We start from the raw sequence: 17,383 nt of genomic DNA on the forward strand, positions 1-17,383 counted from the left end.
ATTCTCGTTTTTTCGTCGAAGGAATGAGCGTGACACCGAGGCCTGTGCTCTGGAGGGGGATCGATTTGGAGGTGGAGGGTCCGTCATGGTCTGGGGCGGTGTGTCACAGCGTCATCGGACTGAGCTTGTTGTCATTGCAGGCAATCTCAACGCTGTGCGTTACAGGGAAGCCATCCTCCTTCCTCATGTGGTACCCTTCCTGCAGGCTCATCCTGACATGACCCTCCAGCATGACAATGCCACCAGCCATACTGCTCGTTCTGTGCATGATATCCTGCAAGACAGGAATGTCCGTGTTCTGCCATGGCCAGCGAAGAGCCCAGATCTCAATCCCATTGAGCACGTTTGGGACCTGTTGGATCGGAGGGTGAGGGCTAGGGCCATTCCCCCCAGAAATGTCCGGGGACTTGCAGGTGCCTTGGTGGAAGAGGGGGGTAACATCTCACAGCAAGAACTGGAAAATCTGGTGCAGTCCATGAGGAGGAGATGCACTGCAGTACTTAATGCAGCTGGTGGCCACACCAGATACTGTACATTTTTATTTTGACCCACCCCCCTTTGTTCAGGGACACATTATAAAATTTCTGTTAGTCACATGTCTATGGAACTTGATCAGTTTATGTCTCAGTTGTTGAATCTTGTTATGTTCATACAAATATTTACACATGTTAAGTTTGCTGAAGCTTAACGCAGTTGGCAGTGAGAGGACGTTTTTTTTGTTGCTGAGTGAGTATATATATAAGCGTTTACTCCTCCTTCGATGGTACTGTTATGATCTTCTGCTCACCAAATGACGATGCTTTAACAATCCCAAATTAAATCCAATGCATTGACCAATAAATGGTAGCTTTAAAAAAAATGTTGTTTTAACCCTCAATCAGTGCAGTGCTCTTTAGAACATGATTTCCACAGGTGTCTGTGCTAGCATTACTATGAAGCAGGCCCCCATCAGCCATGCACCCAAAGTGGTTGAATCCACTATGAGAGTGGGAGGCAGGGGACGTGCAATCACTGCACTAGGTTCTAATGTAATGGTCATTGCTATCACTGGGGGAGGGTTGAGGTCTTTAGTGTGATTTGGTTTGAGAGCCATGACTGATGCATACTGGCAGATAGCAGGGTAAATAGATCGGGAGAGGAGAGAGGAAAGAGGGGCCCCTGAGTAAAGGGGTTTGTTGTGCCTGTTTAACAGGCGATAATGCTTTTAACCAATTTAGTGCCTGATGGACAATTATGCAATGTAGGGATAGATGGAGGTGGGCTTTGTTCACATGCATGTTTTCTTCACATGCACACAAACACACAGGCACACACAGGCTCACACGTATACACAGAGGCACTCACAAACAATTTCCTCTGTTGCATAGTGGTGCCAGTGCACATGACACCCCGTTGTTTTTGGCGATGGTAGTGCTGAATACTAGAGTGCTGTAGTAATATGTCTGTGTCTATTCTCTATTATTGTTAATGTCTGCTATCAGTTCTGGTAGCAGTCTCCTTGGACAAGAAGGGGCCTTAAGGAAGGTTGGTCCCAAAATCCTCTCTATGGCCCCAGACAGTCCTTTCTATGGCCCCACACTAGCCCCTCTCCAGCCCCACACTAGCCCCTCTCCAGCCCCACACTGGCCCCTCGTCAGCCCCATACAGTCCTCTCGTCAGCCCCACACCGGCCCCTCGTCAACCCCACACAGTTCTCTCGTCAGCCCCATACAGTTCTCTCGTTAGCCCCACACTGGCCTTTCGTCAGCCCCACACATTCCTCTCGTCAGCCCCACACAGTCCTCTTGTCAGGCCCACACAGTCCTCTCGTCAGGCCCACACAGTCCTCTCGTCAGGCCCACACAGTCCTCTCGTCAGGCCCACACAGCCCTCACGTCAGCCCCACACAGTCCTCTCATCAGGCCCACACTGGCCCCTTGTCAGGGCCACACTGTCCTCTCGTCAGCCCCACACAGTCCACTCGTTAGGCCGATACAGTTCTCTCGTCACACTGCCCCTTGACAGCCCGACATTGTACACTCATTAGGCCGACACAGTTCTCTCGTCACACTGCCCCTTGTCAGCCCGACATAGTACACTCATTAGGTCGACACAGTTCTCTCGTCACACTGCCCCTTGCCAGCCCCACATAGTACACTCGTTTGGCCAACACAGACCTCTCGTCAGTACCACACAGTTCTCTCGTCAGCCCCACACAGTTCTCTCGCCAGCCTGACACAGTTCTCTCGTCAGGCACGCAGTCCTCTCGTCAAGCCCGCACAGTCCTCTCGTCAGGCCCCCACAGTCCTCTCTTCAGGCTTGCACAGTCCTCTCTTCAGGCTTGCACAGTCCTCTTGTCAGGCCCGCACAGTCCTCTTGTCAGGATTGCACAGTCCTCTTGTCAGGCCCGCACAGTCCTCTCGTCAGGCCCGCACAGTCCTCTCGTCAGGCCCACATAGTCCTCTCCTCAGATCCGCACAGTCCTCTCGTCAGCTCCACACAGTCCTCTCGTAAGTCCCACACATTCCTCTCGTCAGCCCCACACAGTCCTCTCGTCAGCCCCACACAGTCCTCTCGTCAGACCCAAACAGTCCTCTCGTCAGGCCCCCACAGTCCTCTCTTCAGGCTTGCACAGTCCTCTCTTCAGGCTTGCACAGTCCTCTTGTCAGGCCCGCACAGTTCTCTCGTCAGGCCCCCACAGTCCTCTCGTCAGGCCCGCACAGTCCTCTCGTCAGGCCCCCACAGTCCTCTCGTCAGGCCCCCACAGTCCTCTCGTCAGGCCCCCACAGTCCTCTCGTCAGGCCCGCGCAGTCCTCTCGTCAGGCCCCCACAGTCCTCTCATTAGGCCCACACAGGCCTCTCGCCAGCCCCACACAGTCCTCTCGCCAGCCCCACACAGTCCTCTAGCCAGCCCCACACAGTCCCCTGCCAGCCCCACACAGTCCTCTCGCCAGCCCCACACAGTCCTCTCGCCAGCCCCACACAGTCCTCTAGCCAGCCCCACACAGTCCCCTGCCAGCCCCACACAGTCCTCTCGTCAGCCCCACACAGTCCTCTCGTTAGGCCCACACAGGCCTTTCGCCAGCCCCACACAGTCCTCTTGCCAGCCCCACACAGTCCTCTCGCCAGCCCCACACAGTCCTCTCGCCAGCCCCATACAGTCCCCTGCCAGCCCCACACAGTCCTCTCGTCAGCCCCACACAGTCCACTCGTTAGGCCCACACAGGCCTTTCGCCAGCCCCACACAATCCCCTGCCAGCCCCACACAGTCCTCTCGTCAGCCCCACACAGTCCTCTCGCCAGCCCCACACAGTCTTCTCGTCAGCCCCACACAGTCCTCTCGTCAGCCCCACACAGTCCTCACATCAGCCCCACACAGTCCTCTCGTAAGTTCTCTCGTCACACTGCCCATTGTCAGCCCCACATAGTACACTCGTTTGGCCGACACAGTTCTCTCGTCAGCACCACACAGTTCTCTCGTCAGCCCCACACAGTTCTCTCGCCAGCCTGACACAGTTCTCTCGTCAGGCACACAGTCTTCTTGTCAGGCCTGCACAGTCCTCTCGTCAGGCCCCTACAGTCCTCTCGTCAGGCCCGAACAGTCCTCTTGTCAGGCTGGCACAGTCCTCTTGTCAGGCCCGCACAGTCCTCTCTTCAGGCCCGCACAGTCCTCCCGTCAGCCCCACACAATCCTCTCGTCAGTCCCACACAGTCCTTTCGTCAGCCCCACACAATCCTCTCGTCAGCCCCACACAGTCCTTTCGTCAGCCCCACACAATCCTCTCGTCAGCCCCACACAGTCCTCTCGTTAGGCCCACACAGGCTTCTCGCGAACCACACACAGTCCTCTCGCCAGCCCCACACAGTCCTCAGGTCAGCCCCACACAGTCCTCTCGTCAGTCCTCTCGTCAAGCCCACACAGTTCTCTCATCAGCCCCTGCTCAGCCATGTTATTATGCTGTTATCTCTGCTGTAGACCACAATCTCATGAGAGAAAAGCAGTCACAGCCAAGCCCAACACAAACAAGGGAGAGGATCGATTAAAATAAATACAACTCAGCTGTTGTCAACTGTTTCCAAAAATGCACCCTATTCCCTCCCTACAGTATATTGTGCACTGCTTTTGACAAGGGCCCATAGGAGTGAGTTGCCTTTAGGGTGCCATTTGAGATGCAAGCCTTGGTCTAACTGTTTAAGAGCCTCTCCATGTTTCCCAAGAATTCAGGAGTGGAATGGGGTTCTTGGCAAAGAAAATACAAAATATCGGAAATTGGACACATATGTACTGTAAGGTCCAAGCCAAACCACGTTTCATGTCGTAGTTGTTTGACCATGGGAGAATGTTATTTTCTGGGACTGATTTGTTTTATTTTATTGATGTACTGCACAACACAGTTCTGCAAATCCCTCTCATCAGAATGTCATTCCTTACTAGGAATATTTCCACATAATTTGTTTTCTTGGCATTGGAACATGATAAATCTTTAAAGACATTTATGGGAATAATGCTGGACTGTCCCTTCATGATGCATGAAATCATGAAAATAATATCTAGAGAAAGGTATCTCTTTGTCACAACTTCCGCCGAAGTCGGCTCCTTTCCTTGTTCGTGCGGCGTTTGGCCATCGACGCCACCGGCTTTCTAGCCATCGCCGAACCATTTTTCATATGTCCATTTGTTTTGTCTTGTTCCATACACACCTGGTTTTCATTCCCCAATCAATCTACATGTATTTAGTCCTCTGTTCCCCATCATGTCTTTGTGTGTAATTGTTCATTGTTAACGGTGTATGTTCACGCTCGATACTTTTATAGTTTATATTCCGTGTTTTTTGGGCACTTATGTCATTTTTTGTGCCTATTGTTGAACGGAATAAAAGTGTGCCTGTTTACTCTGCTCTCCTGCACCTGACTTCGCCTCCCTTACACAGCCTTAACACTCTGTACGTGATTTAAACGAAAGATAATCCAATAACCTTACATAGACAATTAAGGATAATGAATGAAAAAAGATTTAATAAGTAGTTCCAGTTGAATTATATATAAGTGGTCTGTATTATCCTCATCTGGGGCCAAATACATGGCATTTAAACAGGACTAACTCAGCCACCTCTCCAAAAGACAAACACTCTTCAGGCTGCTACTGTCTTTCTCTCTCCCACGCCTTCTTTAACAGCTTTAACCACTCCACTCCTCTACAAATAATGCTCACACTGCCACTCGAGCTACTATCTCTAAAACCCCAAACCTGTCTCTAAAACCCAATACAATGTCTCTAAACCCCAATCCTGTCTCTAAAACCCAATACAATGTCTCTAAAACCCAATCCTGTCCCTAAAACCCAATATAATGTCTCTAAAAACCAATCCTGTCTCTAAAACCCAATACAATGTCTCTAAAACCCAATCCTGTCTCTAAAACCCAATGCACTTTCTCTAAAACCCAATCCTGTCTCTAAAACCCAATACAATGTCTCTAAAACCCAATCCTGTCTCTAAAACCCAATACAATGTCTCTAAAACCCAATCCTGTCTCTAAAACCCAATACAATGTCTCTAAAACCCAATCCTGTCTCTAAAACCCAATACAATGTCTCTAAAACCCAATCCTGTCTCTAAAACCCATTGCACTTTCTCTAAAACCCAATCCTGTCTCTAAAACCCAATACAATGTCTCTAAAACCCAATCCTGTCTCTAAAACCCAATACAATGTCTCTAAAACCCAATCCTGTCTCTAAAACCCAATACAATGTCTCTAAAACCCAATCCTGTCTCTAAAACCCAATACAATGTCTCTAAAACCCAATACATTGTCTCTAAAACCCAGTCCTGTCTCTAAAACCCAATGCACTTTCTCTAAAACCCAATCCTGTCTCTAAAACCCAATACAATGTCTCTAAAACCCAATACTGTCTCTAAAACCCAATGCACTTTCTCTAAAACCCAATCCTGTCTCTAAAACCCAATACAATGTCTCTAAAACCCAATCCTGTCCCTAAAACCCAATCCTTTCTCTAAAACCCAATACAATGTCTCTAAAACCCAATACATTGTCTCTAAAACCCAATCCTGTCTCTAAAACCCAATGCACTTTCTCTAAAACCCAATCCTGTCTCTAAAACCCAATACAATGTCTCTAAACCCCAATACTGTCTCTAAAACCCAATGCACTTTCTCTAAAACCCAATCCTGTCTCTAAAACCCAATACAATGTCTCTAAAACCCAATACTGTCTCTAAAACCCAATGCACTTTCTCTAAAACCCAATCCTGTCTCTAAAACCCAATACAATGTCTCTAAAACCCAATCCTGTCTCTAAAACCCAATACAATGTCTCTAAAACTCAATCCTGTCTCTAAAACCCAATCCTTTCTCTAAAACCCAATACAATGTCTCTAAAACCCAATACATTGTCTCTAAAACCGAATCCTGTCTCTAAAACCCAATGCACTTTCTCTAAAACCCAATCCTGTCTATAAAACCCAATACAATGTCTCTAAAACCCAATACTGTCTCTAAAACCCAATCATGTCTCTAAAACCCAATGCACTTTCTCTAAAACCTATTCCTGTCTCTAAAACCCAATACAATGTCTCTAAAACCCAATACTGTCTCTAAAACCCAATGCACTTTCTCTAAAACCCAATCCTGTCTCTAAAACCCAATACAATGTCTCTAAAACCCAATCCTGTCTATAAAACCCAATACAATGTCTCTAAAACCCAATACAATGTCCCTAAAACCCAATCCTGTCTCTAAAACCCAATACAATGTCTCTAAAACCCAATACATTGTCTCTAAAACTCAGTCCTGTCTCTAAAACCCAATGCACTTTCTCTAAAACCCAATCCTGTCTCTAAAATCCAAAACAATGTCTCTAAAACCCAATACTGTCTCTAAAACCCAATGCACTTTCTCTAAAACCCAATCCTGTCTCTAAAACCCAATACAATGTCTCTAAAACCCAATCCTGTCTCTAAAACCCAATCCTTTCTCTAAAACCCAATACAATGTCTCTAAAACCCAATACATTGTCTCTAAAACCCAATCCTGTCTCTAAAACCCAATGCACTTTCTCTAAAACCCAATCATGTCTCTAAAACCCAATACAATGTCTCTAAAACCCAATACTGTCTCTAAAACCCAATGCACTTTCTCTAAAACCCAATCATGTCTCTAAAACCCAATGTCTCTAAAACCCAATCCTGTCTCTAAAACCCAATACAATGTCTCTAAAACCCAATACTGTCTCTAAAACCCAATGCACTTTCTCTAAAACCCAATCCTGTCTCTAAAACCCAATACAATGTCTCTAAAACCCAATCCTGTCTATAAAACCCAATACAATGTCTCTAAAACCCAATACAATGTCTCTAAAACCCAATACAATGTCCCTAAAACCCAATCCTGTCTCTAAAACCCAATACAATGTCTCTAAAACCCAATCCTGTCTCTAAAACCCAATACTGTCCCTAAGTGTCATATGGGGAAGATATATAATAGGTTGTGACAGAGCTGTCAGAAAGCCGGCAAAGTAGGACTGAGTAGGACTGGGTAGGACAGACAGGCAGGTGTTCAGGGCAGGTGGTCCCAGTAGATTTGTTCCCTGAGTGAGGTGTCACAGAGGGAGGGGACTACCGCCACGCTGCAGGATGGCTCTGTGCCTAGTGCTCAATGAGTCCCAGGGCAGATATGAAATATATTTAGGGAGTGTCCTGCAGCGCCATGGTCCACTGCACGCGCTGAGCTCAACGATTAACTCTGACATTTCTCCTCCAAGAATCCGCTCTGATTAAATATTTGCTGGCTCATTTAATATGAATGTGAATTAATGGCCAATCAGAGGGCTAGCGCCTGTCCTGTATGACTGATGGCTCAGCAATGACTTGGCTGACAGATTCGCCACTCTCACCACTACCACCCTCCCCTCTCTCCTCCCTTAACCTCCTCAACTGCTCTCCACAAAAAGTCATGCTTCCATTTTTCTCAATCATTTCTGGATAATACTGAAGGAGGTTCAGAGAGTGCAGCAACAAGGGCCTCTTGTAGCTCATATAACCATTGTAATTGTAAACAGAATGAGGACACCTGTCGCTCTCTACCCCCTCCTATCTCTTCTGTCTCACTGGGCTCTACTTTCGGCTGGCGCTAAGGAGGCGCAAGTGTCAAACGCACCTTAGTTTGCAGTTTCGTCATGTAAAAACTGGCGCACTGGCATTTTCCAGCCCTAATGCCAGGCCCGACAATTTATCTGTCTAACATCAGATCACTTGCCCTGAGGTGGGAGGGGTTGCAATATTTTTGGTGTGTCCTTAAAAACAAGTCCAAAAGTGACAATTTCATGCAGCGCTAATGGGAAGTTTTAAGACCCAGAAAAAGGTAACGTAGTTGATAATGGCATGGATTTTGAGAGGAGAAGCGCAGCCAGGGCGGGCTCTAGCCTTTAGCGGGATAAAAACAATATTTGTTTGGGTTTTTTGCCCTCATGCTATTTAAAATGTATTTTATTTAATTGAACCTTTATTTAACTAGGCAAGTCGGTTAAGAACAAATTCTTATTTACAATGACGGCCTACCCCTGCAAAACCCGGACGATGCTGGGCCAGTTGTGCGCCACCCCATGGGACTCCCAATCATGGTCAGATGTGATACAGCCTGTATTTTTTCATTATTCCCATACCTTATACTTCATTTTGCCTGTTTCAGAGTAGGCTATCCAATTTCTCTTTGCTAAGAATCTATTTTTGTTTCTTTTGGACCATTTTAATAGAAAACAATCATTTTTAAAGAGCGCCCCTCATCCAATTAATAGAAAAGTGTGTTCCTCCAAACTATCCCATCGTTTAATGCCATATCAACAGCAGATTCATTGTTTTATTCACCTCGCACATCGGCAGCGATACAATTGACAGGAGTCTAGTATTTTGTATACATAAAGACATTGAGGCCTGCAGTACATGTGCACACAGTACCATGGAAAAAGAGAAGTGATTTATGCACAGGCGGTAATTGGGGAGACCGGCTCGTGGTAATGGCTGGAGCGGAATTCATGGAAGGGTATCAAATACATCAAACATGTTTTGATGCCATTCCATTTGCTCTATTCCAGACATTATTATGAGCCGTCCTCCCCTCAACAGCCTCCACTGGATTGATGATATAATGCTTCTGACTCAATCCTATTTAGAAATATTGTTGTTAGTAAAGCAGATTGGTTGTTTTTCATTTAATTTAATAAAAAATCTAACTTATTAGAAAGACTCAACATCCATGGGTTTATGGTGAGAAAGTACATTGCTCGAATGCATTGCAATTTCGTCTGCTATTTCTGGAGAAGGGCAAATATGATCTGTAAGATGGTTCCATGATGTTTACATCTGTGAGCAGTACAATGGTGAGTGGACATTCCCCCTTTCCTTTATATTGGATCTTTATCCAGCAATTGTGGTGCCTGTAACTGTATTAGACAGACTGCAATTTACAGGCCTAACCCCTATATCAGTGCGAATGTTATAGCCTACATTTAACAATGTATTTTCATAATGAAGCAATACAATTAGAACCGTGTGGACTGTAAAATGTGGGGCAGGCTATTTAACGAACTAGTCTATAATGGACTAACATTCTAATTGAAGTTGATGACAGTGCAATAAATAAAAGGCCATAAATACACAAAACACATATTTAGCTATGGAGCACGTTCTGATTGGCCAGTGAGGGGCCAAGCTTCTACATGTTTATTAATAAAAACCCATCCCTTTTGCACCACTGCCAGCTACTGTGCCAATAATTACATTTCTGAAAATAGCAAATATATTTCTATCACACCCCCGAACATATAACACTACTGCCAGCACTAAGATTTAACATTGTGTTAGGTTTGTTCAAATAGAGCCTACTGTCGAAGCCATCCAAAATCTCTTTCAATGTCTACTTTTGAAGTCAGTGACCACTCCTAATAAAATCATTTGACCTTGCAAATTTAGAAATGCTCTTATAAAGTGAAGTTTGAAGTTTAGGGTTACATTTTTTCCATTACATGCTTATAAATGATTAATGGGGTGATTGTCTGTGTGTCTGTGTGTGTGCCATAAAGTACGCGACTACGGCACCTGGTGGAGGTTTGGAGCACCAGTACCCTTAAAGCCCCAGTGCGATCAAAAACATGATTTGCTATGTGTTTTATATATACTGTACTTCCACACTAAGAGGTTGGATTAATACTGTGTAATTGTGAAAATTATGATAATGCCCTTTTAGTGTAAGAGCGGTTTGAAAAGACCCCCTGAAATTTCAGGCTGTTTTGGTGGGATGGAGTTTTGGACTGCCTGGTGACATCACAAGGTGATAAATGACTTAATAGACCAATACACTTCAAACAGATATACAGTGGGGAGAACAAGTATTTGATAACCTGCAAAATTGGCAGTGTTTCTTACTTACAAAGCATGTAGAGGTCTGTAATTCTTATCATAGGTACACTTCAACTGTGAGAGACGGAATCTAAAACAAAAATCCAGAAAATCACATTGTATGATTTTTAAGTAGTTAATTTGCATTTTATTGCATGACATACGTATTTGATACATCAGAAAAGCAGAACTTAATATTTGGTACAGAAACCTTTGTTTGCAATTACAGAGATCATACGTTTCCTGTGTGGCTGTGTGCACAAGCCCATCCCAGCCTTGTGCAGGTCTACAATTTTATCCCTGATGTCCTTACACAGCTCTCTGGTCCTTGCCATTGTGGAGAGGTTGGAGTCTGTTTGATTGAGTGTGTGGAAAGGTGTCTTTTATACAGGTAACGAGTTCAAACAGGTGCAGTTAATACAGGTAATGAGTGGAGAACAGGAGGGCTTCTTAAAGAAAAACTAACAGGTCTGTGAGAGCCGGAATTCTTACTGGTTGGTAGGTGATCAAATACTTATGTCATGCAATAAAATGCAAATTAATTACTTAAAAATCATACAATGTGATTTTCTGTATTTTTGTTTGAGATTCTGTCTCTCACAGTTGAAGTGTACCTATGATAAAAATTACAGACCTCTACATGCTTTGTAAGTAGGAAAACCTGCAAAATCGGCTGTGTATCAAATACTTGTTCTCCCCACTGTACATACCCCACCAGACACGCCACTATGGGTTTCTTCATGGTACCCAAACCAAAAACAGATTTAATGCGTCACTCAGTTATGTATAGAGCCATGTCATTGTGGAATGCTCTGCCACCAGAGGTTACTCAAGCAAAAAGCAAGTTTAGCTTTAAAGAACTATTAAATAACTATTAACTACTATCACAGCACCTCTCCTCTTTCTAATGATCTACTTTAACTGTACTGTATATAAGAATGACTATGTATATATCAATAGTGTGTAAATAGTATTTTTGTTGTCTTATTTTATTTAAATTTGTATTTATTTTATTCATGTTCCGTACTTTGTCATGTATTGTATGTTTTATGTGGACCCCAGGAAGAGTAGCTGCTGCATGTGCAGTAGCTAATGGGGATCCTAATATACTAAACTAAAGTATATACTAAACTAAAGTAAATTATTGCTTGAGAAATTTCCCTTTGCTAAGAATTTATTTTTGTTTCTTTTGGACCATTTTTAATAGAAAACAATCACAGTAAAGTCAAATGTAAAAGTTGTAGTGACCAGTTGGGAACCAGAATAACCATGAAACACAAGGAGGCAAGATTTAATAAAAAAGTAGGTCGTTTGGAAAATGTATAAAAAATTCTGTAGGCCACCCATATAAAGGGGTTAGGGTGAAATCAATTCCACAAAAGGGAAAAATTGTTCCTCATGCTTTAAATTGTGGGTGAAATCAGGCAGCCTACGCAGACCACTCAAATCCTTCTTTTACTCCTGCTCCTTCTAGTAGATAGAGCCCAGATCCGGCTCTTTCAAATGGTCCTGTGGCACAAAAAAACAGGGAACAGTAAATATGTCTCAACCAGAGGAGGCTGGTGGGATGAGCTATAGGAGGATGGGCTCATTGCAATTGCTGGAATAGTATAAATGGAACAAAGTCAAACATATGTGTGTTTGATACCAATCCATTTATTTCATTCCAGCCATTACAATGAGCCCATCCTCCTATAGCTCATCCCACCAGCCTCCTCTGGTCTCAACTGTTTGCTCACAAGGTTCAGGAATTGTTGCCGTCATGATAATCACCTCTTCAAATCAATCGACAGCAGTAATAAGCCAATCTTCAACATCAATTGTCAATACTTTAAAAGCAGTTGTCCAATCTTTCAAAAATGTGTGTCCATTGTTTAAAAGCAGTGAGCCGTGTATAGCTGGTAAATTAAAAAAGGAGTGAGATTAAAAGCCAGCAATATCGGTCCTTCAACAGTCCAGTAAAAGCATTTTAAATGTTTCACTTCCCTGTTCAGTTTGTGATACAGTCCAGAATTTGCTGGTTAACCGTTTAATGACACTTCATCGTCACTAGTTACTACAGCCACAAAGTCATAATATTGGCTAAACCTATCCTATTTTTACCATTTCAAATCAAATCAAAGTTTACTGGTTGCGTACACAGATTTGCAGTTGCAGCGAATTGCATAGGTTTCTAGCTCCAACAGTACAGCAATATCTATCAATACAATAACAATACACACATAATCACAAAAATATAAGAAATATGTCAGAGCAATGTCAGAGTCCGGAATATAAATATATACATAAATGGTGTGTATAGACAGTATGGAGAGTACATGAATAGAAAAGGTGTGTACAGCAATAGTTATATAGGATGAGCCATGGGTCATGACTAAAATATAGTAAATACATATAAAGTGGGTAAAAAAACAATATGTAAACATTGTTAAAGTGACCAGTGTTCAATGTCTCTGTATATACATGAGGCAGCAGTCTCTAAGGTGCCGGGCAGATTACCGGGCGATAGCCGGCTACTGATGGATGTTCAGTCTGATGGTCCAGAGATAGAGACAGTTTTTCAGTGTCTCGGTCCTGGCTTTGATACACCTGTACGTACTGTCTCCGTCTGCTAGATGGTAGCAGGGTGAACAGGCCGTGACTCGGGTGGCTGAGGTCCTTGATGATCTTCTTGAACTTCCTATGACACCGGGTGCTGTAGATGTCCTGGAGGGCAGGCAGTGTGCCCTCAGTGATGAGTTGGGCTGACCGAACCACTCTCTGGAGAGTCATGTGGTTGCGTGCGGTGCAGTTGCCGTGTCAGGTGGTGATGCAGCCCGACAGAATGCTCTCAATGGTGCAAGTTTGTGAAAGTTGCGCCCCATGTTCAGCCAGGGGTAAACAACAGACTGCTGCAACCTGAATGGCTAAACGCAATACGCAACATCCGGGACTAGCATTCCTAGGCTTAAACCACTCTAGCATGGTGGTGTAAAATGGTGTTTAAGAAAGTAAGTGTGCATATTTTCCCAATTTATATTTAGTCTTTGCCATTCAATCGCGATAAGGAGGAAATAGATGCCTTTGCAATCTGAATGGAGAATGTATTAGGTACGAACCGGCATACTGTACACTGCCTTTAAACGGTAAGACGAAACGACTGAATTCTGCAATGTTGCCGGCCTTTGGACAAGTATTCCCTCCATAGTAACACTCCAATGTTGACATCGATGCTCCTGCGACAGACAGACAGAGACGTTTTATTAAGGCCTGAGTCTGTAAGCTGCAGTGATGAAAAGACAATATCAGGCATGACAAGAGGTCCATTTATCTGAGCAGACGTGCTCCCAGTTTTAAGATACCCCCCCCTGAAAACCTGCTCGGACCTCTACACCTTCATTCCACAAACCATTGGGTGTAAACACATGCCTTATAAGGACAATAGCATGACATAGCCTGCACTTCAATTCGACCATGTACTCACATTTCACTAACCTCATCACCCAAATGTTTCAGTCAAACACAACCAGTCCCTGCCTTCTCACTGAGGAACTATCATTCATACTGTGTGGAGAGAGTTGGGACGTGTGTGTGTCTAAACTTAATTTGACCTGAGCTGATTCATGATCTATCTTGATACCATAGATTAATATCTGAGTAAGTGATAGCTGTAAGCTAAATAAAGTCCATGTCAACAAACTAACATATGGACTGTTCTTGGTTCCTCTCAGTCCTCATTAGCTTACAGAAATACAGAGCTCAGAAGAGTCCCACTCATAATAACCCAGAGGTGCCTGGTGTGCATCCCAAATAGCTCCCTATTCCCTATACTGCACTACTTTTGAACCTAATGGGCCCTGGTCGAAGGTTATGCACAAAAAAGGTAATAGGACACATTGCTGGTATTAATCTTGTGGTTTCTATCCACACCTGGATGTGATCCACTCCCCCAGGGCGGTCCTGGATCGTACCCAGACCACCACGGGGGTAATGCAGACAGGGAGATTGGGTTGTTCGGGGTTGCTGGGGGTTTCAGGTGACACAGGTGCTTTGTTGATTTGTCTTGAACCAGACAGCAAGGCACGGGGGCGAGTGTCACCATGGGGGTTCTGAAAAATTCCATGGGCCTCTGGACGGTGTTCTGTTACCACCTCGGTGTGAATCCCCTCCCAGCCAAGTGCCGCTGTGGCCCTGGACAGAACAGAACAGAGAGGCCTTTCACAGGGATAGAGGACCTGGGGAGTGGGCACTCAGCCGCTACAGCAGGGTTCCCCAACAGGCGGCCCGTGGGCCAAATTTGTCCCTCACATGGTTTTATTTGGCCCCCCAAGTTTTCTGGGAAAAAGAATAATAAATTAAATAAATAAATAAACACACCAGGAAATCAACTCCAAGTTATTTTAATTTAAGACAAAGAATGTAGCCAGATCCTGATCTGAGACCACTGAAACAGAAAGAATAATGACAATCAAATGTTTTCTCCAATTCAGCAACTCATACCATCCATAACGAAGAGGATGTTACCTATACTGCTAGACTCTATTGTTGGCCGTTTTTTATTACCTACTGAAACACCTTGATTAACAGAAATAGAACCAGTGGAGATGCCACAGGGTAGAACTCTTGTTTCCCTTCCCCTTCCAATGTTCCCATTCCAACTTCATTTAGCAGAGATAAAGAAGCCTGTAGAGCTCAGAGCTGGTTTGAACAGAGGACCACCCACATTGGGTTTATGAACTGAAGAAAACAACAACCACAGCCCAAGGATTTTCATTCACCCTAATGTGCTGTTTGCTACTGCTTCTGCCTTGATTGTGTTAAGATTTTGTTTTTTTCTTTACCTTCTGGTGCATGATGGTTGAGTGTTGCTGAGGAGGTGGGGAGGTGGTGTGTGTGTTGTAGGAGCCCACAGAGAGGATTAATGTGTCTTATTATACTTTCAGATGGCGAGCCTCGACCTCCTTCACAGACCGTCACGGTGAATGGATGGACACACAAAGGCACAAGGATCTCAGCTCAGAGAGTGAATTAAAGCCTCTTCCATCTGCACAGCGGGGGAAAGGGCCTCTGTGGAGCCGGGAAGGCACAAGCCAGAGGTCGATAGCGAGAGAGAAGTAATGCTGCTTCGGTGATTGTCTTTCAGTCTGAGCCACTCACCTTTCCTGCCATGGCGCTACGGTCAGCTCTCTGTCCTCCTGATGCTCTCTCAGTGGGAACGTAAAGAGACACACACTGGAGACACACTCTCCAGCTCCACACACACCCACACACCTCCACGAGGAGTGTGGACAGACCTCATGCAGAGATCTCATACACACACACACTCAGGAGCACAACACACCTTTGTTGTATGTTTTAGCCTGATAGGTCATTATTTGTCCCTTCCCAGAATTGGATTAAGATTTTATATTGTGACTCTCTCTGCTGTTTGATTGGACCTCTCAGAAGCTTTAGGGTTGTTGTCCTGCAGTTTTATGGTTGTGTCTCTCTGGGACGTTGTGACTGAGCGGCAGGTAGAGCCAGCATGGCTAGGCCTTTGCTGAAGATTCAGCGCTACTTCCGGAGGAAACCTGTGCGCTTCTTCTCCTTCATCCTCCTCTACCTGACAGCCGGGAGCCTGGTGTTCCTGCACTCTGGCTTCGTAGGGGACAACTCCACAGGGGCCAATGGGGGCCGGGACCCCCTGGTGGCTTCTGAGATGGGGAACAGGGTGCCCTCCTCAAATGGCCGGCGGGTAGGGATGATGGGAAGGGTGTTCAAGGAGAACCGCAGACCCACCCCGAGGAGGTACGGCCCTCCATGGATGAAAGGAGCTGTTGGGAAGGACAGCCATGATTGGAGGGCCCGGGGAGGAGACTACACAAGCAGCTGGAACCGCGCCCTCAAAGGACGCAAAGCCAAAGATCTGGACGACGGACGGGGTGAGTTAACAGTTTGTCGAGATGTACTAGTTGGATAGTACCTAGATGGTTTGTACTGTTGGGACTCTTAACTTGATTTTACACATAACAATCAGTTTCACTTAAAAACACCACTTGACTACAGTTAATTTGTTTTATAGATAGCCTGAAGAAATAAACAGCCTGAAGAAATAAACTGTCAATTTTAGTGACTCTCATACCTAAGTTTCACCTTGAGTATTCGCTGTTCATTATGAAAGATATTCCATGATACACACAGACACGTGTGGATAGGCACATACACATTCACACTCAAGGTTAATGTGCTTGGATATTGTGATTGTATATTTAAGAGGCAATTGGCACTTCAGGTGATGCCTCTCCAGAGAGATGAAGAGCCTGTGTGAACAGAGTGACTCCTCTCTCTCTCTCCCAGGGAGATCTGGAACCAGAGGCTTAGTTAGTTCAGTGGTCCCACCCACCCTGGTCCTCCTTAGCCACAGTCAGGCAATACCCACCAGCAGGCCATGAACATGGTTATTTTGGGGGATATTCAGAACGTACAGATTCATCTCACAGTGATAGCAGGTTTTCCCCAAATACGTTTACCCATATCATAGAGCTATCCCTAGCAACACCCTGTGTGACATTGTATATACAGTGCCTTGCGAAAGTATTCGGCCCCCTTGAACTTTGCGACCTTTTGCCACATTTCAGACTTCAAACATAAAGATATAAAACTGTCTTTTTTTTGTGAAGAATCAACAACAAGTGGGACACAATCATGAAGTGGAACGACATTTATTGAATATTTCAAACTTTTTTAACAAATCCAAAACTGAAAAATTGGGCGTGCAAAATTAGATGGCGCTACAAAGTATTAACTTAAGGGGGCTGAATAATTTTGCACGCCCAATTTTTCAGTTTTTGATTTGTTAAAAAAGTTTGAAATATCCAATAAATGTCGTTCCACTTCATGATTGTGTCCCACTTGTTGTTGATTCTTCACAAAAAAATACAGTTTTATATCTTTATGTTTGAAGCCTGAAATGTGGCAAAAGGTCGCAAAGTTCAAGGGGGCCGAATACTTTCGCAAGGCACTGTATTTACTAG

The 17,383-nt window shown here is 44.7% G+C and overlaps 1 protein-coding gene across 10 annotated transcripts in view; it reads left to right on the forward strand.

Moving 5' to 3' along the window:
- The window catches only part of wscd2 (WSC domain sialate O sulfotransferase 2), a 158,610-nt gene that overhangs the window by 78,437 nt on the left and 62,790 nt on the right, over nucleotides 1–17,383 (forward strand). For all 10 annotated transcript variants that reach the window (XM_036935964.2, XM_021621664.3, XM_036935965.2 and 7 more), the window contains one exon: nucleotides 15,314–16,291. In XM_036935964.2, the coding sequence (XP_036791859.2) occupies nucleotides 15,895–16,291 (397 nt within the window). In that variant the 5' untranslated portion in view covers nucleotides 15,314–15,894. The remainder of the gene's footprint in view (nucleotides 1–15,313; nucleotides 16,292–17,383) is intronic.

This window comes from Oncorhynchus mykiss, chromosome 11 (assembly GCF_057628025.1).
Source record: "Oncorhynchus mykiss isolate SJ-2025 chromosome 11, ASM5762802v1, whole genome shotgun sequence".
NCBI classification, from domain to species: domain Eukaryota; kingdom Metazoa; phylum Chordata; class Actinopteri; order Salmoniformes; family Salmonidae; genus Oncorhynchus; species Oncorhynchus mykiss.